Genomic DNA, 25,664 nt, shown 5'->3' on the forward strand with positions numbered 1-25,664 from the left:
TTAACGACACACACTATTAACAAAACTTTATGTTATTTATTTAACAAAAGTTGGATGTTACAGAAGAGCGAGAAATAAATTCAACTAATCACAATTTATCCTTTTGTTTTATCATTTATTTAATGGCAGGAATACAATAGTAAACACATATTTCTTTTTATATATGGTAAGCCATACTTTTTGGAGAAATTACAAATAATAATTTTATTAATTGATTTATTTCATATATGTATAAATAATAGTTTCATAATTTATTTAAAAAATACCAGTAAAAAAATATGCCATATACACAAAGAAAATCTGAAAATAATATGAAAAATTACCTAAACATAATGAACTATAACTACACAGGGAATGATATGCACCTACACAAAAAGATCTATATCTACACACATATATTTAATTCACATGGAATGATATATACCTATATAGAAAAATCTGAAAATAATATGAAAAATTACCTATACTGAATGAACTATAACTACACAAGAAATTATATGTACCTACGGTCCTACACAGAACAGGCAAGTGATGATTTCTTCCCACCGTCTTAATTTTGGGAACTTTTGATTATGTTATGAGAGATGATGGTGGCATGAAACTTGGGATACGATCTTCAATCAGACGTTACAAATCTGTGCATATAATGAAAAATACAACAATACCCTTTTGCATTAAAAGACATTAAAACAAAGGATTAAATAATTGCAAGATTGCCATATTTAATGTAGGTCGTGGATTAAACTTAATCAAGGGTGCTGAATTACTTCTCACACTTCTCACTATAAAATCACTTCTAGCATGATCCATCCCCTATATATAAACGAAGACCCTAAGATCCTACGTGTCGCGATGTGGTCGCTTCCACCTTTTATGGAAGCAACCAGATTGCTTGATTTTTAAATGGAGACCTCTCATTGATTTAACCCAAATTCATGGGTATGGGTCTTACCAAAATCAGATAGCTTTTAAACGGGTTATAACATCTCATTTAATTAAAAATTAATCTTACCAATTATTTGATATGAAATCCTATAAAATAGGGATATACTAAAATTTAATATCCAATTTAAAAAGAAAAAGATATTATTTATAATTAATAAACAATTTTATAGTAAAAACCATAAGCGGGTCATGGGTCACCAAATCCAAATAGCTTTTAAACCGGTTATAACATATCATTTATTTATGAAACCCTTTCATCATCAAACCCTAAGTACATTATTAACTTTCTTACAATAAAAAAAAATAAAATCCAAAAAATAAATATTAAAAATCGAAAAATGTAAAACAGCCATTTCTCAAGCCATCAGATTGCTTTATTTGTAAATGAAGGTTTCTCACGCATTTAACCCGAATTCACGTGTAAAGGTCTCACCAAACCCAAATAGCTCTTAAATCGGCTATAAAATCTCATTATATTAAAAATTAATCTCATAAAATATTTGATATGAAAATCTTATAAAATAGGGATATACTAAAAATTAATATCCTATTTTATTTAAAAAAAATATATTATTTATAATTAAGAAACAATTTTATAATAAAGAAAATAAATGGGTAATGGGTATCACCAAACCCAGATAGCTTTTAAACCGGATTATAGCATATCATTTATTTGTGAAACCATTTTATCATCAAAGCTTAAGTATATTAATTATTAACTTTTCTTACAATAAATAAATTAAAATCTAAATATACATATATAAATATTAAAAACGAATAATGTAAAACAACCCCCGTAATACGGGGGATAAAATCTAGTGTGTATATATATATATATATATATATATATGGTTAGGTTAGAATAAAAACCCACTTGAGTTGTGAAAACTCTAGAAACTCATTCCCAACAACATGTTTTTAATTAAAGATTAAATCTTGTGGTACACAATTAAAGTTAAAAATGTTAAAAGTTTATTTACATTTTCTCTCTCCAGAAAAATATATAAAAATTACTAAAAAATATAAAAAAAATAGCAAAACATTTTTTTTTATGTTTTCGATGTTTTGTATTAAATGTAACATATATTACATGTAACAAAAAAAAACGATGTTAGATAGGGTTTTCACGGTTTTCTCAACACAAGAGGGTTTTCAAACTATACTTCTCCTCTCTCTCTCTCTCTATATATATATATATATATACATATATATATATATATATGAGGTTTAAATAGGATCTAACATTCTTTCATCTTGTGACAGAATCTATTGGGGTCTCTTTTAAATTTTGGGTCAATCGACTTTCAGTACTATACGTTACATTTATACAGAAGATAAAAACTACAACCACTTTGATATAGATGGTTGTAACCTAAGGGATGAATCATTAGAAGGTTTGACCAATGAAGAGGTAACCTCTAATGAATTTTTGAAACTTAACAATTAAGAGACTTCATGAACCATTAAAATATGTCTTTAAGAGAACCAAACATATTCAACCTCTCGCCTATTCAGATGCAGCTTCTTGATATAATCATTAACAGCCTACCAAACAGCCCCTAAGTCTATTGATTTTCATCTTTTATAAAAAAATATTTCTTTAATAAAAAAGTTTGTGTATTCCAAATGTAAAGATTTTACAATATCCGCGTAGGAATCGTTCCTATATTATTTCAGTAAAACAAAATGGCTTACAAGAGGAGATCGGTATTTATATGAAAACAAGAAATAAAAGCAATTGTCGGAAGCAAAACCATAGCATGCTCTGATACTAAAAGCCTATGCTTGAATTTAGCTCACTCTCTAAAACAACAACAACAGCAGCAACAAATTAAGAGATTAAACATAAATATGAAATTCAAATTTAATTTGAACACCAACAGAATGAGGACATGCTTCATATGAGTTAATATTCAAGTGACTAGGTGAAGAAACACTAACCGGACCCCGGATAGATTACTGGTAACCTGGGGGTTGGAGAGATGTTTCCCACGAGGGGTTAGACCCTTGGAAGATTGTTCTTCTGATAACCTGCAAAACAGACACCGTGAGCTCGTCACTGAGAAGGGGGGGGTTCCTCCTTGTGACCACCCTCCGGCGTGAGAATCAGACTAGATTGCTCTTTAAATATAAAAGTATATTAAGAGATTGCTAGAGCAGATATCAGGTATATTATGATGATATAAGATAAGATATGATAAGATGAGATGGTCATACCATTTGTGGTATTTATAGCCGAAGGTAGGTTTCCAAAGAGGTATGGCCGGCTGCAACAGTATTCCTGTTCCACCAACAGTAGCCTACGCACGTGCCCTGCTGGTAGTTGGTGGGTAGGTAGCGGCTGATAGCGACCAGGCCTGCTGTATACTATTCCTGTTCCACCAACTGACGGCTACGCACGTGGTATGGCAGTAGTTGGTGAGTAGGCAGCGGCTAATAGTGACATACAGTGCAGGAGCATGCTGCTCGCCATACTGTTGTCAATAAGCTGTCGTATCTTTAGTCAGATCTTTTTCCCATACCTCGTCAGGTACAGTACAGAAGATCTTCCTGTATCGTACGGACTGGCTTATTTGGGCGGGAGTATTCCCCCTCCCGCCCTTGTGCGGGATTGTTCCCGGCTTCGCTCATTCCTTCAGGTGACACTGAGTGATTGAGAGCTAAGTGCCTTGTGCGTGTAGCCTTGCTGCGCGGGTGGCCTTCCCTGATGGCTTGTATCCGAGGCTGCGGGAACAGGCGGAGTCCTTCACCATCGGGAGGCATTTCCTGCGGGACCAGCTTGCGTACTGCGCGTAAGGACGTCACGTCTCTGAGCATGGTTGGTCCTGCGGATCCAGTTGGTTTCTGCGCAGACGTCCCTTTTTTAGGTGAGTCTTGCGGGTCCAACTGGGCTTTGCTGGGACCTACCTCTTCAAGTCCCCCCAGTCCAATGTTCTTCTCATGAGTGTTTAATAAAGTGAGGTGAACTTTTGGACTTAAGCAGAGGGTTTTGAAAAGGGGTTTTTCTAAGGTTTTCCATGGGGATTCTTCCCGCGGAAGTCCTTGTCACTTGCAGAAATGCCCGAGTTTCCTGCTTGGTCTTTGGGTATGATGCGGGCAGGTCTGTAACCTCCTCGCAAGTCAGGAGCGTTGAGTCCCACTTGTGTGGATTCTCCATGAGGTTTTGGTAGTTTTGAACATAGTGATCAATTATGTTAAAACCACCAATTCCATCCTGGAGCTTCAAACAAAGTAGTTCTCGACGTTCCCGCTATGGGGGATGTTATTTCCGTTTCCGCAAGCATTGCCCAGAAGATCCTTCTTGGTTTCAATTCCCAGCGGAGCGCTAGGTATGTGAAGGGTTTTGCCTTAACACTGTACATGCGCTCGTCTTACGGTTACTTTACTTTCAAGGTATTCCTGGCGTCAATTCCCTGCGGGTGCTAGGTATGTGAAGGGTTTTGCCTTTACACTGTACCCGCATCCGTCTTACGGTTACTTGTTCGCCAAGGTTTTCTTGGCTTCAATTCCCTGCGGGTGCTAGGTATGTGAAGGGTTTTGCCTTAACACTGTACCCGCATCCGTCTTACGGTTACTTGTTCGCCAAGGTAAGGGGGTATTTTCCCGCTTACTTTTTAAATTTTGAATTTTGAAATTCGAAAGGTTGGTGGAAAGATAGGAACAGTCCAAACCTCTGAAACGTCGTGCGACAGTTTCTTCTGACTGTCAGGACGTGCAGGAAGTTATGGTGACGTGACATTATATGGTCATTCCAGACGCTTTTTACGGCGCGTGGGCGCGATTTTTCGGGCGCGTGGCCGTGAAATTACTGGCACACGTCCTGTCAACAGCTGTTGCCAGCCTGCTTTTTGCCACGTGTCATAGTTTCATTGCACCTTCGATTTCTCTCTCCTCCGCATTAAATTCACCGCATTAATTGCGATTAGTATATAAAGGGGGAGAGGCCTCTTTGTAATCCACACTTTCACCTTTCTTCTTCTTCTTAGTGATTTCCGGCAAATACTCCCCTTTTCAGGCAAGCATTTTCCCGAAATCACTTTCTTCTTTCTGCAAAATGTCTTCCCATGATGCTGAAGCTGTAGCCGACGATAGGAGTACTGCTGGCGAGTGCCAGTGTGCTCTACCTGTCGATCAGTACCAGTATATCATCAGGAAATTCATGCTTGAGTCTCTTGAGCCTGAGTTTCCTGAATCCCACCAGACTGTGTACGATGCCCCCAGTGGCAAGATCGGGGTATATGCTGCATTCTTTGTTTATGGGAACCTTAGGTTCCCATTGACAAAGTTTGTGTACCGTGTCCTGGAGAGGCACGGTGTGCACCTGACTGAGGTGCATCCGATGGCGATTGCCAAGGTCCGGCACTTCGAGTGGGTGTGCCGGATTCTGGGTATTGAGCCCTACGTGGACCGCCTGATGACCTTCTATACTTGGAGGTGCGTCCAGGGGTGGTACACCCTGACAACCCGTATTAAGGGTTTGAAGATCTGCGTGACCGAGCGCAGTCTCCGATCGTGGAAGCGGGAGTTCTTCTACATTTCTGCCCGCGCCATCCCCATTGCCATGAAGTTTAAGAAGGGTCAAGCGCTTCCGAGCCTTCACGCTTCCAGTTACCAGGAGGCGGAATGGTTCGCGAAGATATCCCGGGTCCAATCTCCGGTTTACCGGTTTGCGGAGTCCGGGATGGTGATGCTGGGGATGAGCCGGGTATGGAAGGAGGCGTCTCGGTTTCCCATCCTTCTCGAATACGGTTTGAACTCTATTCCTTATGGTATGTCTTGTCTTTCTTGCTGATATTAGTTTGTCTTCTAACTGTTTCTTTTCTTTCAGAGGGGAATGACTTGGAGTCGCTCCTGTACCCGCGGGAAGCTGACGGTCCCGTGCGGGTGGGCACTCGTGCTTTAGACGAGAATGAGTTGCCCATCCTGGAGCAAACGGCGGATCGGTTTGTGGAGGTCTATCTGCCGGGCCAAGAGATCCTGAGCCACCGGCGGCCAGGTAAGGCGATATTCTATCCTCAACCCCTCAATGCTGTACCCGCTGCTGGATTTCCTTACATCCTGTCTTCTTCTGAGGAATCCGCAGATGGTCCTCCGCTGGTGCGGAAGAAGAAGGCTGCCGGCGGGAAAGGGAAGGAGAAGGTGGCCTCCACAGCTGATCCGGTGCTTCTATCTGACACCGAGTCAGATAGTGAAGAGGTGGCGGGGAACCCCGGTGGTGAGAAGACCACTGCTCCGGAGGCTACGACTGTTACCTCCGGAGAACCAACGACGACGGTGACCGGCGTCAAGAGACCGGCCCCATCGAGCTTGTCCCCGCCCGTCCGTACGTTCAGGCTCAAGAAAACCCGTAAGTACAAACATCCTTATCTTTGTAGATTTTACTAAATTTATTTAAACATTTATCTTCTTGTGCAGGCGTGGATGTTGACGCATTCCAGGGTGAAGTACCGAGTAGTACCTCTCCGCCGATGACGGTAGGCTTGGTCAGCCTACCTGAGGCGTCGACCCAGGCGCCTGTGCCTGGTCCCGCTGGTTCAGTTGCTCACTCTGAGCCGACTGTTCCAGCCGAGTTTACGCCACCGCCGGCCGTGAGTGCGATTTTTACGGCGTCCTTCACCGAGCCGGCGGTTACGATTGCTGCGGATTCTGCGGCAGCGACTGCGGCGGCTGCCACCATGCCCCCGCCACCGGCACCGACGGCCGGCTCATCAGGTACGCATGGGAGTACTCGCCAATCCTTGCCACCTTCCCATCTGCCTGACCTTTTGGATGGGTTTCCTTTGGGTTCAGGTGATGGGTTCGGCGGCTATCGGCCTGTTATAGACCCTACAGGTGCGTAGGGTTCCTTTGGCCCTTTTTCACTTTTATTTTTATCATCTTTTCCTAACTGCTTTTTTGTTTTTTGCAGTGTCGGATTCCAATGAAGTGTATGTTCCGCGATGGAACATACGCCGAAGAACAACCCTTCGTACCCCTGTGGAGTGCGTGGAATGGGCTCGCCACGCTGCTCCCCATGGTGCATTGGGGGAAGCCATGGCTAGCTACCAGGAGGGTAGGCTAACCAATGAGCTTCGGGTTCTCCAAGCCCGGATGCAGCCGCGCGTCGAGCTGCTTTGTCGTGAAAACGACAAGTTGAAAGCAGCTCGCGCCAAGGACGTATCTCAGGCGCGGGCTCTTCGGGAGGAGAACCAACGGTTGGCCGCAGCTGCTGCGGAGAAGGAGAAGGCCTTCAAGGCCCTCGAGGTTGAAGTTCAAGCGCGACTCGAGGCCCGCTCCAAGGCTGCCCAAGCTGTTAACGAACAGCTTCGGCTGGCTAAGGAGACTGCGAGGAACGCAACTGAGAGGGCCACCAAGGCTGAGGCCGTTGTTGAGCCTTTACGCGTGGAGAACGAGGAGCTCGAGGCCAAACTAGAGGCTCTCCAACGTGCTCATGATGCCTTGGCCATGGAAGATGCCAAGAAGCTCCAAGAGATCCTGGACCAGAGGGGCGTGCTTGACCACACCGAGCGGAAGCTTAAGGGCGTTGAAGAGGCTGCTGCAAAGGAAATGCAACTTGCCAACCTCAATAAAAGCGAAGCCGAACGCGCCTGCACCCAAGCCCTGGTTGCCAAGGAATGGCTTCTTCGAGAAGCGTTGCCTCAGGTATTTTAGCTTTACGTCTTCACGCTTTCCTTTGTACATAGAAAAGGTGTTTGACACTTGTATTTTCTTTGTAGGTTGTGCATCGGGTCTTCTCAGAGACATCCTACGACGATGCTATGAGTGCAGCCCTCAATGCTTCTCACGAGGATGGGGAACGGGCTGGCTTCCTGCTTGGTCTAGGGTTCGTTGAGAAAGGCTTCCCGCCTTCCAACTTCCCTTTGTACAATGTTGATACTGAAGCCATATATGACCAGGCAGTAAATCAATACGCCGCCTTCCCGCATCCAGTGGTGGAGAAGGTGAACCAAGTAGCTGCTGCTGATGATGGGTTAGCTGTCCTTAAAGTCTTCCTCGAACCGCCTCGTTCTTCTGATGGAGCGGGTCCAAGTGGAGGCGGCCCTGAGGCTTGATCCTGAAGATCCCTTCCCATTGCTAGGATAGTCTTGTACGGATGTATTTATTTTTCTTTTCGTAGGCGGGTAGTTACCCGGCCATTCTTGTAATAATTCATTTGTGAAATATTAATCTTTTTGCGTATGAGATTGTTATTTCCTTCTTTGGGTTCCTTGCTTTATAAACTTATGACTTGCATACTTAGTTTAAATTAGCAATTTTCCAAGTGTTTAGAATAAGTTAACCTGTTGAACGTGGTTGATAATGGGTTAAAGTTTTGCTTCTTCTTTCGTGATTGTGCGGGTAGAACCGTCACTTGCACTTAGTAGGATGGCTAAACTTTAACCTTCATCTGACCTGCGTGTAGGTTTTCCTCATCTTTTGAGGATAAGTTAACCTTTGAACGTGGTTGATAATAGGTGTGAAGTTTTGCTTCTTCTTTCGTGATTGTGTGGGTAGAACCGTCACTTGCACTTAGTAGGATGGCAAAACTTTACCCTTATCTGACCTGCGTGTAGGTTTTCCTCATCTTTTGAGGATAAGTTAACCTTTGAACGTGGTTGATAATAGGTGTGAAGTTTTGCTTCCTCTTTCGTGATTGTGCGGGTAGAACCGTCACTTGCACTTAGTAGGATGGCAAAACTTTACCCTTATCTGACCTGCGTGTAGGTTTTCCTCATCTTTTGAGGATAAGTTAACCTTTGAACGTGGTTGATAATAGGTGTGAAGTTTTGCTTCCTCTTTCGTGATTGTGCGGGTAGAACCGTCACTTGCACTTAGTAGGATGGCAAAACTTTACCCTTATCTGACCTGCGTGTAGGTTTTCCTCATCCTTTTTAAGAATTGTTTTGAACCGTTCGACGCGCGGTTGTCAATAGGTTAGTGTTCAGTTTCCTTTAATGATTCATGCGGATAGACCGGCACTTTCATTTAATGGGATAATTGAACTCTTCCCCTTCAACTGACCTGCGTGAAGGTTTGTCACGTTATTGGGTTCGTGCGGGTAGGACCGCCTTCCCACGCAATGACTTCACTTAATTATGCGGTGAAAACCAGCATATTAGTGTTCAGAAAAGTATAAATGTAAAATCATCAGCTTCGATGTTCTTAAAGAGAATCATTTCCATTAGAAGTGGCTCTTGGCCTTTTCTTTACAAATTGGAATTGATTTACATGCAAACTGTGTAAATGAGCTCCCTTCCATCATGTTGGGATGGGAGTGCCATCGAGCCGATACGCACCTGGTTCGGGATCTCGTTCTTTACGCAGCATGTAGTCTCGATATTGAAGCTGGAATTTTGATTCGTGTTTTCCCCAGCTGGGGTTCTACACGCACCCGCCTGCTCAGCTTTTATTGCGCCACGAGGTGCGCGAGCGTCCCATCTCTGACAAATGCTTCAACCATGTCTTTTACGTCTGTGCATTCTTCAGTGTTGTGGCCTTTTGTCTTGTGAAAGTCACAGTATTTGCTCCGATCAGCATCGTGACGATGTCGGATGATTGGAGGCTTTGGCCACGGGAGCTCTTCAGTGGCGAATATCTCAGTGACGCTTTTGCTGAGTGGCGTCCATCTGGAGTTCCGGTGCGGATGTACATTATCCCTTTCGCCCAATCGATGTTGCAAGCCGGATGAGGTGTCAAAGTTTACCCTTGACTGCCAAATGCCTAGCTTCCGCTTTTTATTTAATCGGGCGGTGAGGACGTTGTCTTCTCTCGTTTTCTGAGTGTAGAGGTTTGTGCTCTGGGGGAGATCTCTACCCAGTTGCTTCTCCGTTTCCGCATAGCGTTTTGCTGCTGTCATGATGGCATCCCATGTGGATGGCATGCCATCTTTACCCGTTAGGGTGCGGATGAGCTCTGGGTCATGCGCGCCCTGGATGAAGGCAGCGCGAACAAGATCTTCGCTGATATTGCCCAAACTTAGCTTCTTTGAGTTGAAGCGAGTGATGAAGTTTGGCAGAGATTCATCTTCTTCTCGTATGCATTTGAGGATTGTCCATTGCTCCTCGGTATACTTCCGTTGCTGGCTGAAGTGTTGGCTAAACTTCTGCTGGAAGTCTGCCCAGTCGTAGATGTGGTTGACCGGTAGACGATCAAACCAAGCTCTAGCAGCCCCAACAAGCGTCATTTGGAACATGTAGCACCAGGTGGGTTCCGTCCAATTGCTGACGGTTGCCCCCGCTATGAACCTGTTCAAATGATCGTCTGGATCAGATATACCGTCATATGTGCCTATGTTAGGCATTTGTTTGGCACTCTTTGGGGCGATTGCTTCCGCAATGTCCCTTGCAAACTTGGACGTTCCTGCATTTGCAATGTTTGGTCTGAACGTTTTGGAGAAGTCTCGTGGACTTCCACCTGTGCTTTTTGGTTTGAAGGCTTGTCCAAAATGCCTTTTTGGTTGGGATTCCATTTTCTTACGCTTCCCTTTTGCCCTATGGCGAGGGTTCGCGTCGGAGTCGGATTCCTCCGAGTCATCCTCCCAGTATTCGAATTCGTCGGCCTGTTGTATGGAACGCAAGCGTTCGTCCAACTCAGCCTGGAATTCCTTTTGTCGTGCCTCCGCCCATGCCTTAACTTCATCGAGAGTTTGGCGGGGGAGTCTTCGTTTCTCAAACTGGGTATCAGTGGATCCCAGTAGGCGATCATTTACTGCACTTGCCCCAGCTTGAGTAACTGGGGTAGTGTTCGTAAAATTTACTTCACTTGCCCCGGCTTGGGTAACCGGGGTAGTGTTTGTAAAAACTGTGTTACCGGTATTCACCCCAGTAGCTGGGGTTGTGGTTACCGGAATTTCTCTAACCATCTTTGTAGAAGTTTGAAAAAACTGGAGAAAAATAAAGTTCTAGCTTTATGCACGGATGGCGCCAATGAAGAAACACTAACCGGACCCCGGATTGATTACTGGTAACCTGGGGGTTGGAGAGATGTTTCTCACGAGGGGTTAGACCCTTGGAAGATGGTTCTTCTGATAACCTGCAAAACAGACACCGTGAGCTCGTCACTGAGAAGGGGGGGGGTTCCTCCTTGTGACCACCCTCCGGCGTGAGAATCAGACTAGATTGCTCTTTAAATATAAAAGTATATTAAGAGATTGCTAGAGCAGATATCAGGTATATTATGATGATATAAGATAAGATATGATAAGATGAGATGGTCATACCATTTGTGGTATTTATAGCCGAAGGTAGGTTTCCAAAGAGGTATGGCCGGCTGCAACAGTATTCCTGTTCCACCAACAGTAGCCTACGCACGTGCCCTGCTGGTAGTTGGTGGGTAGGTAGCGGCTGATAGCGACCAGGCCTGCTGTATACTATTCCTGTTCCACCAACTGACGGCTACGCACGTGGTATGGCAGTAGTTGGTGAGTAGGCAGCGGCTAATAGTGACATACAGTGCAGGAGCATGCTGCTCGCCATACTGTTGTCAATAAGCTGTCGTATCTTTAGTCAGATCTTTTTCCCATACCTCGTCAGGTACAGTACAGAAGATCTTCCTGTATCGTACGGACTGGCTTATTTGGGCGGGAGTATTCCCCCTCCCGCCCTTGTGCGGGATTGTTCCCGGCTTCGCTCATTCCTTCAGGTGACACTGAGTGATTGAGAGCTAAGTGCCTTGTGCGTGTAGCCTTGCTGCGCGGGTGGCCTTCCCTGATGGCTTGTATCCGAGGCTGCGGGAACAGGCGGAGTCCTTCACCATCGGGAGGCATTTCCTGCGGGACCAGCTTGCGTACTGCGCGTAAGGACGTCACGTCTCTGAGCATGGTTGGTCCTGCGGATCCAGTTGGTTTCTGCGCAGACGTCCCTTTTTTAGGTGAGTCTTGCGGGTCCAACTGGGCTTTGCTGGGACCTACCTCTTCACTAGGTTTATAAGATTGAAGATTTATGAAAACTATGGGTGTAAATAAGTTGAGTCGAGTTTAACTATGGCCAAATTTGAATGTGATTTATTTTGAGACTTGTGTTCAAAGTTCAAGTTTATATGCAGCGTCCGTTCTTCCTGTAAAAGTTCACATGATGTTGTTTTGTAATTTAGAGAAACATTATGTGTAAATTAACTTATATAAATTAATAACAAAAATGACGTGATTGTGGAATCGTAAATAATTATAACATTAATGACACGATATATGGAATGTTGCATACGCTACATAGAAATTTCTATGTGGTGGTATCGTAACCACTTGAAAACTTGCAATATTCTGTACACATTTTAACATTTAAAATATAAAAAAACATTTTAAGATTCATTTAAAGCTATTTACTTCTTATTTAGTCTTAATTAAATAAAGATCACAATTTGACACAAAATCAAAATAGCATGAATATAATCATGTTCAAGTTCTCACATCTAACCTTTTTAACAAAATATTTGTGATTGTGTTGACCTATTAAATTAAACAGACTGAACCCATCAAACTATTTATAACTTGTTCAACCAAAATTCGTTACAACCCACAAATCAAATTAACACGCTTACAAGTTAATTAACATATTCCAACCTGTCATCCCGTTTGACATGTTTAGACAAACAAATTTAAACAAAACGTGTCATGTTTATATTACACAATATTAATTAAAGGTGCATCAAGGTTAACTTGAAACTAGATGTGGACAAAAAAACCGGTTAATCTAACCAAAAAAAATTATCAAATTGAAACCTAATCGGGTTGAAACTGATAATATTGAAACTTGAAAACGTAGGTCTGAACCGGTTAACTCAGCCAAAACCGACCACAATTGTTAAAAAAAAAGGCCAAAACGGGTTAAGACCAACCCATCCTCGAAAAGATGCAATTTGTTGGAAACATTATAAAAGAGAAAAAGTATCCAACTAGGCGGCGTAACGGTGACAACTAAGCAACAACAAAAAAAAGTCAACACACCGTCCGATCTTTTGGGTTTTTTACGCGCATTTGATTTATTCTTTTTATTATTAATTAATAATATTAGTATCAATATCATATATATATAAAGCATATATATCTTCCTCATGTTTGCCGCTACAATACTTCTTCTCACCAATATTGACAACTGGGTTCATCAAGATTCCAATTTTATCTTCCAATCCAATTTTAATCACAACAAACCCACTTCAATTCAATCCCAAATCCATCGAATTTGTATTCAATTTTGAATTTTGAGGTCCAATTTGTTATTCTTAAGATGGAAGCCAACCCAAAAGTTAGATTTTCGTTAGGAAAGCAGTCGTCGATGAAGCCGGACAGGGTTTCGGGTTCGGAACTGGAGGACGAACTGGAGGAGATTGATCCAAGGGTGAGGCTAATGTTCTTGGCGAGTGAGCGTGATTTGGAGGGGATTAAGAAGCTTTTAGGGTCAGGAACGGATGTGAATTTTAAAGATATTGATAACCGTTCCGCGCTGCATGTTGCGGCGTGTCAAGGGTTTAGTGATGTGGCTGAGCTGTTGCTGGGAGCTGGGGCTGAAGTTGATCCTAAAGATAAATGGGGTAGCACGGTACGGTTTCGTTATTATGTTTGTTTGGTTTTCGATGTCGTCGGTTTTATATAATGTGATTGGTTTCGTAGGGGTTGATAAGTTTTAGGCACATTTTGTTGTTTGATAATTGTTAGGGTGGATATAGCTATAAATTCATATAGGGGCAGTTAGCATAGGACGACTAAACGATTAGTTATGATAAGTATTTGTGGGCGGGAGGTCAGTTGGTAGCGTTTTGGTTTGTTACTGTACTGGCATTTGCTATAGTAAACAACTTGCGTAACATGTTAAGTTTACTAGTAATTTTGCCTCACAGAAGCGTATTTAAAAAAAAAGTAAGAATTCTGTGGCCGAAGTTGAGAGTCTAAAAGTTTTGTGGCGAAAGTCGAAAGGGGAAAAATATTGACTTTGCAAAGTTGAAAGTGGAAAAGCGTTGGGGTTAAAGGTGAAATTTTTTGTTACCAATTTGTAAAAGTGTAAAAGTTTTGTGGCAAAAGTTCAAAGAGCAAAAGCATGTTGCCAAAGTTCTGTGGCCGACATGTAAAAATATAAAAGATTTGTGGCTAAAGTTGAAAGAACAAAGATTTGTGATAGCTTACTTATCCGATAAAATAATTATAATTATTTGTTGATTAATAAGTGCTATGGAAAATATTATATATGTTAGAATCACAATGATTAAATTCAAATAACCAAATTTGAGTTGCTGAAATTAACATACAGATAGGAGCAGTTAGCGTAGGATAACTAAAAGATTAGTTATAATGTTAGTTGTTATGGTGTCAAATATTGGGCATATTAGGTAGGAAGGAAGGAAATAGTATAAGCTAAACTCCTTGCAATGCAGGCTCCAAGTTTAAGGATATGTTTGACTTTGTTGGTCAAGTTGTGTGTGTTATATATTCAAAGTTAAATCGTTATCTATCTGTATATATTGGTGTGGTTGTGCTTTGTTGAATACTTTAATTATTAAAGAATAACTGTGGCATGATGACTGTTTAATTATCCAAAATTAAATCAATATACCGTTTAAATCACTGTGTGTAGAACAAGTCAAGTAAATGTGATATAGGGTGCTGCAACTTGTAAACATTATGTGATAGCATTACTGATTCTCAAGCATACATACTTATCCGATAGAATAATTATCATTAATGTAAGGGTGTGTTTAAGTCTTTCATTCAGTTGACCTGTCTAAATTTAAACTAGGATCTTGTCATCTATAAATATAAGTCACAAACCTTGATAATGACATTTGATGAGCATCTTATATTGACTTTTGCATTTGGCCTTTGGTTGACCTAATCAATGGGATCTGAGTCCACAACCACATGTTCGTAAAATTTAATACGGTAATGAAATGCAAATTAGGATTAACAAGCAGGTAATGAGAATAAAAACTAACAGAAAGATAAAGGATAATTAAACGGTTTCTGTTTAATCTCATATCCCTTTGAAGTTTCAACATTTTCTTGATATGTTACACTGCTCTATCAAAAAGTTTATATTTTTCTCTCTTCAGCAATATTTTGACTGCTATTTGCTGTATAATGTTATGCTGCTTTAACAGCCTCTTGCAGATGCAATCCATTATAAGCACCATGGTGTGGTTAAACTTCTGGAGAAACATGGTGCCAAACATTTGGTAAGTTCTCTTTTCGTGTGTCATTATAAATTTTTATGCTGCATATCTATAATATTTTTCTTTTTATAGTATAAATTCAGGTGTTCTTCTAAATGTTTATTTTGTTGGTCTATATTTTTAATTTTTATTTAGATGGCTCCCATGCATGTAAATAATGCCCGTGAAATTCCAGAATATGAAATAGATGCCAAAGAACTCGATTTTACAAACAGTGTTGACATTACTAAGGTAAATCATCTGTCATTTAATTTACACACACACACACACACACACACACATATATATATATATTATATATAATTATTCGTGTTAAACTTTACCAGGGGACCTTTGCGGTGGCTTCATGGCGTGGAACAGAAGTAGCTGTAAAAAAGCTCGGGGACGAACTTTTTGTTGATGACGACAAAGTGTGAGTTGTTATATGCAGATGGCCCGTTTCAATGCTTTATAAGCCCTCTTTTGTTAAATTTTTTGTTTTTATTTATTTTTGGGTTTTGTGCAGGACGGCTTTTAGAGATGAACTTGAATTACTTCAAAAGATAAGGCACCCGAATGTGGTTCAGTTTTTGGGTGCTGTAACTCAAAGTAGTCCAATGATGATTGTGATAGAATATTTACCGAAGGTGTGCATTTCATTATTCATAATTCATTAATATAGTTATTTACTTTTATTATCCAAATTTATTTGTAATATTTGCTAAATTTTAGGGTGATTTTGGGGCGTATTTGAAAAGAAAAGGAGCATTAAAGCCATTAACAGCTTTAAAATATGCCTTGGATATTGCTAGGTACCTGCCTTGTCTCAGTTGAATAAGTTTAGGGGTGCCGATTGGGTTGGGTTGACGGGTTGAAATGTTCCACACTTCCACCCGAACATGACCAGTATTTTTATTCGTGTCAAAAACATCAACCAGAACATGACCCTTTTAACCCCTTTATCTAAACGGGTCAAACAGGATGGCAGGTTGATGATTAATAATGAAGTTCTAAACGTGTTAATCGGGTTGGTAAGTTGTATAAATATGGGTTAGCGGGTTGACCTAATTAACTAAACGAGATAAACAGGTCAATCACGGCCGGTTTAAATAAACAGGTCAATCCGAAGACGACATGTTTTAAAACGGGCTAGTGGGGTGACCTTTTTAAACAGGTCTACTCGAACATGGCTTGTTTAAATAATAAAAGTCAACCCTAACACGGCTCGTTTTTTACACAGTTTAAACAGGTCAACCCGAACAAGACCTGCTTAAAAAAATGGTCTACTCGAGCACGACCCCCTTTTTTAAAAGGGCTAGATAAGCCAACCCCAAACCAGATTATTTTCGTGTCATGTCGAAAATTGCCACCCCTATATTTATCTTATAGTTGACTTATTAATGCGAATTCAACTAATTATAAATTGTAATTGAACTTTGACAAATGTTTAGAGGGATGAGTTATTTGCATGAAATTAAGCCAGAACCAATCATTCACCGAGATCTTGAACCTTCGTAAGTTTTAAATTTGATATTTGTCTTAATCTTCATTAGCTTGTTAAATTCTTTTCTTTCTTATCATGTGTTGCTATGTTAACAGAAACATTTTGCTGGACGATTCTGGTCATCTTAAAGTTGCTGATTTTGGAGTCAGCGAGTTACTAAAAGGAACATCCAAACATAAAAAGCTAATGAACTATCAAGATACTTCATGTGAGTATTGTTATTGTTTGCAGTTGTTAAATCATAAACTTTTGTTTCTACCATTCATTAAAAAGTAAAGATGAAATATATTATTCACCTTTTGTTTATATGCAACATAAAATTTCACTTGGAAATGTAGGCCTGTTATTTAGGGGTGTAAATGAGCCGAGCCTGAGCTCGATTTGGCTTGAACTTGGCTCGTTTTGACTTTTGACTTAGGAGAGCTTGAGAAGTTGAGATCGAGCTCGATTCGTTTTGAGCTCCTTTTTCATAGCTTGAGCTTGACTTGTGAGTTGTTTTTCAAGTTAGGGCTCGGCTCGTTTATTATATATTAATTAGTTAAATATGTTTTTTTTTTATTTTTATATATTTTGAGAAAAACTTTAAATGAGCCAAAGCTCGGTCGAGCTCATGTAGAACCTTAAACAAGCCAAAGCTCGGTTCGAGGTCGACTTTGAAGTTTAAAATTTATGCATAGAAGTTTCAAGAGGTAAAACTATAAAATGCACAAGCCTTGTGAAGGCTTGACGAGCCTAGACGAGCTTCCCTTTGAGCTTGGGCATGACAACTAAACGAGCATTATTTGAGGCTCAAGCTCGAAAAAGCTTGGCTTGTTTCGAGATATTTATCGAGAGCTTGAGTAGCTTGTGAGCAGCTCACCTCGTTTGCATCTCTACCTGTTAACGAATCAACCGTTTAGTAGGAAGTTCGTTTATTTAGTAAACGAACGAATCAATCAATCAATCAATCAAACATACCCAGTATTTCCCACCACAAATAGCCTAGGCTATCATAAGTAGGGTCTGGGGAGGGTGGGATGTAGGCACACCTTACCTCTATCCCTAAAGATAGAGAGGTTGCTTCCGGCGAGACCCCCAGCTCAAAAGTAAATAGATATACAGATAATATTTTTATATATATATATATATATATACACAATCAACTACAGTACTATGATATTAGTCTGTTTAATTCAACATTTCGCTATAGGTAAACTAAAAACACAACACACGGTAGAATTTAGTAAATAATAATCATCATCATCATCATATCCCACCAATAGCAATGCTATGGTAGGGTCTGAGGAGGGTAAGATGTAGACAGCCTTACCTCTATCCCATAGGGATAGAGAGGCTGCTTCCGGTGAGACCCCCGGCTCGATAGTAGTTTTGCATCAAGCCTTGGACATAAGGCACATAGCACTCAATCATCGGGACACCGGCTGATCGGTGCATGTGCCCTTGTCTTTCGGCTATCAACGCCACCACATGATGCCTGATTAACCTTCCGCCACTTTAACGTTATTTTCACGAGATTAGTAAAATAACGTCAAAATTAGTGCAATTTTACTTTTGCCCACCCGAGGGTTCACACATATATACATTATATGCGCGCACCGCAAGCAGGGCATTAGTAGAATTAATAGTAAGAAAATAATAATTCTAAAAGTAGAATTAATAGTAAGAACGATAGTACTAACAACCACAACACCCACCACAATAGCAATAGCAATAGCAAAAGAGATAGTAATAATAATAGCCCGTCATTCTAAAGGTCTTTAACCTTAATTCTACGTCTCTAAGAACTCCTATCCTCAACCATGTCCTCATAGAGGTGCAACTCTAGCAAATCACGCCTAATCCTCTCATCCCAAGTCAATTTGGGTCTACCTCTACCCCTCCTCCCCTCTATAATAAGGCTTTCCACTGATCTAATGGGAGCTGTTGTCTGTCTCCTTTTTATATGTCCAAACCATCTCAATCTGCCTTCCCTTATCTTATCTGATATAGTAGCCACCCCCAGTCTTTCCCGAAAAACGTCGTTTCTTATTCGGTCTAACATTGTGTCCACACATCCACCTTAGCATCCTCATCTCTGCTACCTCCAACTTGCGCATATGTGTCTTCTTGATGGCCCAACAATTTGTTCCGTATAGCATCGCAGGTCTAATCGCAACCCTATAAAATTTTCCCTTTAATTTAGTAGGGAACCTCTTGTCGCACAATACCCCTGTGGCAGCTCTCCATTTACACCATCCTGCTTGGACACGATGGGCTACATCACTATCTATGGCCCCGTCACTTTGCACAAACGATCCCAAGTATTTGAACTTGGTTGACTGCGGAACCTCTTGGCCTTCAATTGCGATTTGGACATCTTCATCATCGTTTACCCCACCAAAGTCACAGTAAAGATACTCCGTCTTTGACTGACTAATCTTCAAACCTTTACTCTCTAGAGCAGAACGCCACTCCTCTAGCCTCATATTCAGTTCTTGTTTACTCTCTGCGATCAACACGATATCGTCGGCGAAAAGCATGCACCAAGGAACAGTATCCTGAATCAACATTGACAACTCATCTAGGACTACTGCAAAAAGGAACGGGCTCAATGCTGATCCCTGGTGAAGGCCTACCTCTACTGGGAAGAAGTCCGTATCCCCAACAGGTGCACGCACGCTTGTTTCAGACTTGGCATACATATCCCTAATTATCTTTATATATTTTCCACGAACACCTCTACTCTCTAGGCAATCCCAAAGGAGCTGACGTGGCACACTGTCGTACGCCTTTTCTAAGTCAATAAACACCATGTGCAGGCTTAGTTTTTTATCTCTATATTTTTCCATTAATCTTCTTAGGATGTGTATTGCCCTGTAGTTGACCGTCCCGGCATGAAACCAAATTGGTTCATTTTGACCTGAGTTTCCCGTCTAAGTCTAACATCAATAACTCTTTCCCATAGCTTCATCGTGTGGCTTAGAAGCTTGATTCCTCTGTAATTACCGCAACATTGGGCGTCTCCTTTGTTCTTATAAATAGGGACTACTACACTGCTTCTCCATTGATCTGGCATCTTTTCGGTTTTTAAAATAGTATTAAACAAAGTGGTTAACCACATAACTCCTTCATCTCCCAAACACTTCCATACCTCGATCGGTATGTTGTCCAGGCCAACTGCCTTAGCCCTTCCCATCTTCCTAAGTGCGTTCCTCACCTCTTCCTGTGTGATACGTCTACAGTAGCAATTATTCCTTTGTTGTATAGTTGTGTTCTCATTTTGCTGTTGGTGAACGCTCCTGCTGTTGAAAAGATTGTGGAAGTATGTTTGCCATCTCAACTTGATGACCTGCTCCTTTGCCAATATGCGCCCATCCTCTCCCTTTATAAACTTCACCACCCCTAGATCTTGCCTTCTATGCTCCCTGGCTTTGGCAATCTTAAACATATCGTTTTCCCCCTCCTTTGTTTCTAGACGTTCATACATCCGTTTATAAGCCATGTTCTTTGCTTCTGACACTGCCTTTTTCACCTCTCTCTTGGCCTTTTTGTATGTCTCCCTCAAACCGACTTGCTCTTCCTCGTTTGTGCATCTCATAAGCTCCCTAAAGCTCCATTGTTTATCCCTTATCTTGTTTTGCACTATCTCGTTCCACCACCAGGACTCCTTATACCCACTAGCTTTTCCTGTTGTAACCCCTAGAGTCTCCTTCGCCACTTGAGTAATTTTTGTCGCCAAATCCTCCCACATCTGACTTGAGTCCCCATCTAGTTGGACCAAGTTCGATGATACGAGTTTTTCTCTGAAAAGCGAAAGCTTTTCGTCTTTCAGATTTCCCCAGCGAATCCTAGGTCTAAAATTCCTCTCCCGCTCTATCAATGTGTTTCTAAAACCTATATCTGCCACTAGCAATTGATGTTGCGCCACGACTGTCTCTCCAAGTATAACCTTGCAGTCTTTCCACCAACGTCTATCTCCTTGCCTCATTAATAGATAGTCGATCTGCGTGTTGCGTCCCCCACTCCTAAAAGTGATCAAATGTGAATCTCTCTTCTTGAAGAACGAGTTTATAATACCAAGGTCATGGGCTAGGGCAAAGTCTAGGAGATCCGTGCCGGTCTCATTCCTATTACCAAAACCAAAACCCCCATGAACGCCTTGAAAGCCATCGTTATCCTTACCAATGTGTCCATTAAAATCTCCTCCTATGCATATCCTCTAGTCCCTCGATATGGCTCCCACGATCGCATCTAAGCATTCCCAAAATTCTTTTTTTTCCTGGTCCCCTAGTCCGGCATGTGGTGCGTAAGCGCAAACCACTGCCACTACGTCTTCTCCTAGTACTAGCCTCAACATCTCCTAGTACTAGCCTCAACACCATAATTCTATCATTATGCCTTATCACCTCCACGACACTAGTGTATAGTTCCTTAGCAACTAAAAAGCCCACCCCATTCTTGGCCCCATCAGATCCCGAATGCCACAACTTATATCCATTGCACTCGGCTCCTTTATGTCCTTTCCATCTAGTTTCCTGAAGGCATGCTATCTGAACCCTACGCCTTTTAAGTACATCTACCAACTCTTAACAACTTACTATTTAGGGTTCCTACATTCCAAGAAGCCAAACGCAAAGTACGCCCCCTATCTTTACCCCTACCTACACCCCTCGTCCTAGGACATGATCTCAGGGAAAAGTCATGGTTCTTACGGTCTATGGTTGTAGCTAGTCACACAAACAAAAATAGAAGAACACACAACGGCCGTAATAGATGTATGACCGAAGATGTATTACCGGTGATATTGAATAATACCGGGAGTGAAGGGCTATAAAAAAGAATCTGAATTTTTATTTTTATTTTTATTTATTTATATATTTTTATTTTTATTATTTTTATCGTTATTACTATTATTCTTATTATAATTTATTTGAGATCTAGTCACAATAGATCTGCTTCCAGTTTGTTAGATCTGGTCTCAAATCGTCTGATTTTGCCCAATTTTCGCTAATTTTGAGTGTACTGTACGGATAGTCGTCAAAAACTCGAGATTGAACTCGGTTTTTATCGACTGGTGTTGTGGATTTATAGTTACAGTTAGAACGAGTGCACTTGGTTTCCCTCGTGAGGAAGTAATCGGCGAGAAATTTTGACAGTCGGAAAAAATTGGCCGGGAACTTTCTGTTACTGTCCAACCAAACCGCCGGAAGCGCTCCCCTTTCTGTCCAATCAGTTGAGAGGTAGTGAACGGAGGTGGAGGTGGAGGTGGTCGGTGCCGCCGCGGTGGTCGTGGTGGTCCGCTCACTGGATTCAAAGGGGTCGACGGTGTTGGATTCAACGTTAACTTTAAGACCTAACGTAAATCAACACTCAGATCGGCCGTAATCGGAGTTAGGTGAAGGACGTTCTGAGTAGATCCGGTGAGAGACGAGGTCGCCGGTTCTGAGTAATCGGAGTTAGGTGAAGGACGTTCTGAGTGATCGGAGTTAGGTGAAGGACGTTCTTAGTAAACGAACGAATATGAACAAAAAAGTTTGTTCATATACTTGATGAACGAACGTGAATGCATATCCCGTACGTTCATTTATGCTTGTACCTTTAAATTTGTGTTTGCCCATTCATTCATTTACTTGTCGTTTATATATTCGTTAAAATTTCTTAAGCCTAGTACAATCTAGTCTAGGTTTATTATTTCTTAAGCCCAATTGATGTTGATGTTCACTTTTAACTAGTTTTCACTCAGTTACATGCATTTATGTTTGTTTACCTATGTTCTGTTATTTGTTCGTTTATGTTTGTTTGCGTTCTGAACTGCTCATCAATACTATTAACGAATGAACATAAACGAAAACGAATACAAACACGTTCAGTTTCTTAGCAAACAAACATGAAAAATAAAATCCTGTTTGTTTACTTGTTTGTGTTTGATCGTTTGTTCGGTTAAAGTTTTTTAAATGGTGCGTTTGTGAACCGCTAGTTTATACTATTAACGAACGAACATGTTCTTTTTCTTAATGAACGAACATGAACAAGAAAACCCTGTTTGTTTAATTGTTCGTGTTCGATCGTAAGTTTTTAACTGGTGTTCAATTAGTTATGTTCGTTTGTGTTCGTGAACCGCTCGTGTCCATTTTCTGATCGAATGAACATGAACAAGAAAATTTCGTTTGCTTAACCGTCCGTGTTTGCTTGAGTGTTTGGCTAAAGTTAAACGAGTGAACACAAACACACCTCGTTCGTGTTTGTCTGGTTTGTTTACAGGCCTGTGGAAACGTAACCATTTTCTTTAAAAATTTCATATATTTGTAAAAATTTGTTAAAAAGAAATTGTTGCATATAATGAAAAAAATTGAAACCATGTTGCATTTTCTTGCAGTTTGCTCTGTTAGAAGCTATAGTTTTTTAAGTTAAAAAGTTGGTTATGTGTGACAGCAAGGCGATATGTTGCTCCCGAGGTGTTAAAAAACGAAGATTATGATACAAAAGTGGATGTTTTCTCGTTTGCTTTAATTTTACAAGAGGTATACCTATAAATCATGTTTAAATATTTATTTTTATTTGACTAATTATGTGTCTTGTGATTTGGTGAAGATGATTGAAGGATGCCAACCATTTGTTACAAAGGATGAAAAAGATGTCCCTAAATTATATGCTTCAAAAGAACGTCCTCCTTTTAACGCTCCATCAAAGAGTTACCCACATGGCCTTAAACAGTATGTTCTTTATCCTTTATTTTTAGGCCTGTAAACAAACCGAACGTTCACTGAGCTGATCATGTTCATTCATTTAATAAACTAACGAACATGAACAAAAAAGTTGTGTTCATTAATTAAACGAACGAACATGAACACATGTTTCATTCATTCATTAATGTTCGTGAACTTTCGTTTATGTTCGTTCATGCATGCTCTTTTATGTTCGGTTATGCTCGTTTATGTTCATTCATGTTCGTTTACATATTAATAAAAGTGTCTAAATATTATTTGTATATTACAAATTAAGCCTTATATGTTTTAAGTGTGTACATTTATGTTCTTTTGTGTTCGTTTATCTTGTTTAATTATGCTCGTCTATCTCTATTGAATTATGTTCATTTGAGTTTGTTTATATTCGTGAGCTGTTCTTTTTTTTTTTATTAAATGAACGAACATAAACGAACACGAACAAGTTCATTTCTTAAACGAACGAACATGAACATAGATATTTGCCCCGATTAAGTGTTCGTGTTCGTTTAAAGTTAAATGAACAAACACGAGCATGCCCTTGTTCGTATTCGTTCGGTTCGTTTACAGGCCTACTTATTTATCTATTTTATGTATCATAAGATATATTTTTATAGTTTTTAATCTCATTTTTCGTAATGGTTTTGTTAACAGGTTGATTGAAGAATGTTGTCATGAGAATCCATCCAAAAGACCATCGTTTAGGCAGATAATTGTGCGGCTGGAATCGATATATGATTATGTTGACCATAAAAACCGTTACAAGATCCAACCGTTTAAATGCTTCGGTCTATTCACAATGTGTAAAGGAGACGAGCCCGATACAAGTAGTCACAGCCGTTCGTCGCGCATCTAATCAAACATTTGTCAATTAATTTGCAAATAATTCTTTTTATGGATTAGGATGTGGTCTTTGGCATTATTTATTGGTTTAGTGTGAATTGTTATTTTTAAGGAAGGAATGGCTAGATCTTAAGGATTAATTAAACAAATGTGCATTAAAAAAAGACAGAATTACAAATTTTGTCCTTTAAAAAAAGCCAAATTACGGTTCGTGTCCTTTTCTAAGTTTCTTTGCAGGCGGTGTACTTTAAACTTTTTTTTCTACACGTTATGTCCTTTACGCTAACTGGGTTAGAAAAACTCAGTTAAATGCCCTCACGTGAGGTGCATGTGAGGGCATATTAGTCTTTTTGCCTACCCTGCAACTTCTTCTTCTTCTTCATTTTCACTGCTTCTTCTTCTTCTTCATCACCATACCTCCCACTCTTCTTCTCCATCTTCTTAACCATCTACTCCTCCGCCCACTTCCTCCTCTTCCGCCACTGGACCACCACCCTCCGCCCAATCCGTCGTTAGTCCGAACCACCAGCCAGCACCGCCACCACCTGCCACAAGCCCACAACCGCCACCACCACACCTTCACCATCGCTCACCACCCCACCCACCGACCTAGGTCACAGACACAATGACGGACCAAACCGAAGAGCAAACAACAACCGTTGCCGCCGTAGAACCAACCGTGCAACCGTCGGATCCGGCCGTCGACGATGCAACAAAGAAGATGGAGAAGCTGACCACCTCCTTCAGCATTTGGCCGCCGTCGCAACGCACTCGCGACGCCGTCATCAAACGCCTCATCGAAACCCTAACTAACAAATCCGTACTCTCCGATCGCTACGGCACCGTACCGTCCGACGAAGCCGCCGGATTCGCTCGCAGCATCGAGGATGAGGCGTTTAACGCCGTTCCCGGTTCGGTTGCTGACGGTGATGACGGTGTTGAGATCCTGCAGGCGTACTCGAAGGAGATCAGTAAGAGAATGCTGGAGTTTGTCAAGTCTAGATCTGTTGCGGCGGTGAAGGACGGCGGTGAAGCCGCCGGTGACGGTGGTGTGAAGGTGGAGGAAAACTCAACTGTGGATGCCTAGGGTTCGAATGGTTAGGGTTTTGTTATGTGTAATTGTTATTTGTTATGTTAATTGCACCCTTAGGGTTTTGAATTTGATGAATGTTTGATTATCGGTTATCGATTGTTCTAGATCTAGTATCGACAACCGTGCAACCACCACCACCCCACCCATCGCTCACCATCGTCATTGTGTCTGCTCTTCGGTTTGGTCCGTCATTGCTCTTCGGTGAAGGTGTGGTGGTGGCGGTTGTGGGCTTGTGGCAGGTGGTGGCGGTGCTGGCTGGTGGTTCGGACTAACGACGGATTGGGCGGAGGGTGGTGGTCCAGTGGCGGAAGAGGAGGAAGTGGGCGGAGGAGTAGATGGTTAAGAAGATGGAGAAGAAGAGTGGGAGGTATGGTGATGAAGAAGAAGAAGAAGCAGTGAAAATGAAGAAGAAGAAGAAGAAGTTGCAGGGTAGGCAAAAAGACCAATATGCCCTCACATGCAC

General features: G+C 41.2%; 2 protein-coding genes across 2 annotated transcripts; both read left to right on the plus strand.

Moving 5' to 3' along the window:
• Window positions 1-13,120: 13,120 nt before the first annotated feature.
• On the plus strand, window positions 13,121-24,265 carry LOC143599908 (serine/threonine-protein kinase 12-like). The gene is made up of 11 exons (XM_077077743.1): window positions 13,121-13,457; window positions 15,010-15,084; window positions 15,217-15,312; window positions 15,408-15,493; window positions 15,587-15,707; window positions 15,793-15,872; window positions 16,512-16,574; window positions 16,660-16,772; window positions 22,976-23,064; window positions 23,135-23,256; window positions 23,920-24,265. Exons 1-11 carry the CDS (start codon window positions 13,146-13,148, stop codon window positions 24,119-24,121), a joined length of 1,359 nt encoding a protein of 452 aa, XP_076933858.1. The 5' UTR covers window positions 13,121-13,145; the 3' UTR covers window positions 24,122-24,265.
• A 468-nt stretch (window positions 24,266-24,733) lies between these two features.
• On the plus strand, window positions 24,734-25,286 carry LOC143599909 (MFP1 attachment factor 1-like). The gene has a single exon (XM_077077744.1). The coding sequence runs from the start codon at window positions 24,734-24,736 to the stop codon at window positions 25,193-25,195; it is 462 nt and encodes a 153-aa protein (XP_076933859.1). The 3' UTR covers window positions 25,196-25,286.
• Window positions 25,287-25,664: the final 378 nt, after the last annotated feature.

Source organism: Bidens hawaiensis, unplaced genomic scaffold, assembly GCF_021521415.1.
Source record: "Bidens hawaiensis isolate Kalapana, Puna unplaced genomic scaffold, B.hawaiensis_p1.1 tig00053073_1, whole genome shotgun sequence".
In the NCBI taxonomy this organism is placed as follows: Eukaryota; Viridiplantae; Streptophyta; class Magnoliopsida; order Asterales; family Asteraceae; genus Bidens; species Bidens hawaiensis.

What these genes read in the sequence shown, in the direction of transcription:
- LOC143599908 (XM_077077743.1), top strand. Translation starts at nt 13,146, where the DNA reads ATGGAAGCCAACCCAAAAGTTAGATTTTCGTTAGGAAAGCAGTCGTCG. An exon ending in TTGCTTTAATTTTACAAGAG is followed by an intron (nt 23,065 to 23,134) that starts GTATACCTATAA and finishes GATTTGGTGAAG; the next exon opens with ATGATTGAAGGATGCCAACC. An exon ending in TACCCACATGGCCTTAAACA is followed by an intron (nt 23,257 to 23,919) that starts GTATGTTCTTTA and finishes TTTTGTTAACAG; the next exon opens with GTTGATTGAAGAATGTTGTC.
- LOC143599909 (XM_077077744.1), top strand. Translation starts at nt 24,734, where the DNA reads ATGACGGACCAAACCGAAGAGCAAACAACAACCGTTGCCGCCGTAGAA.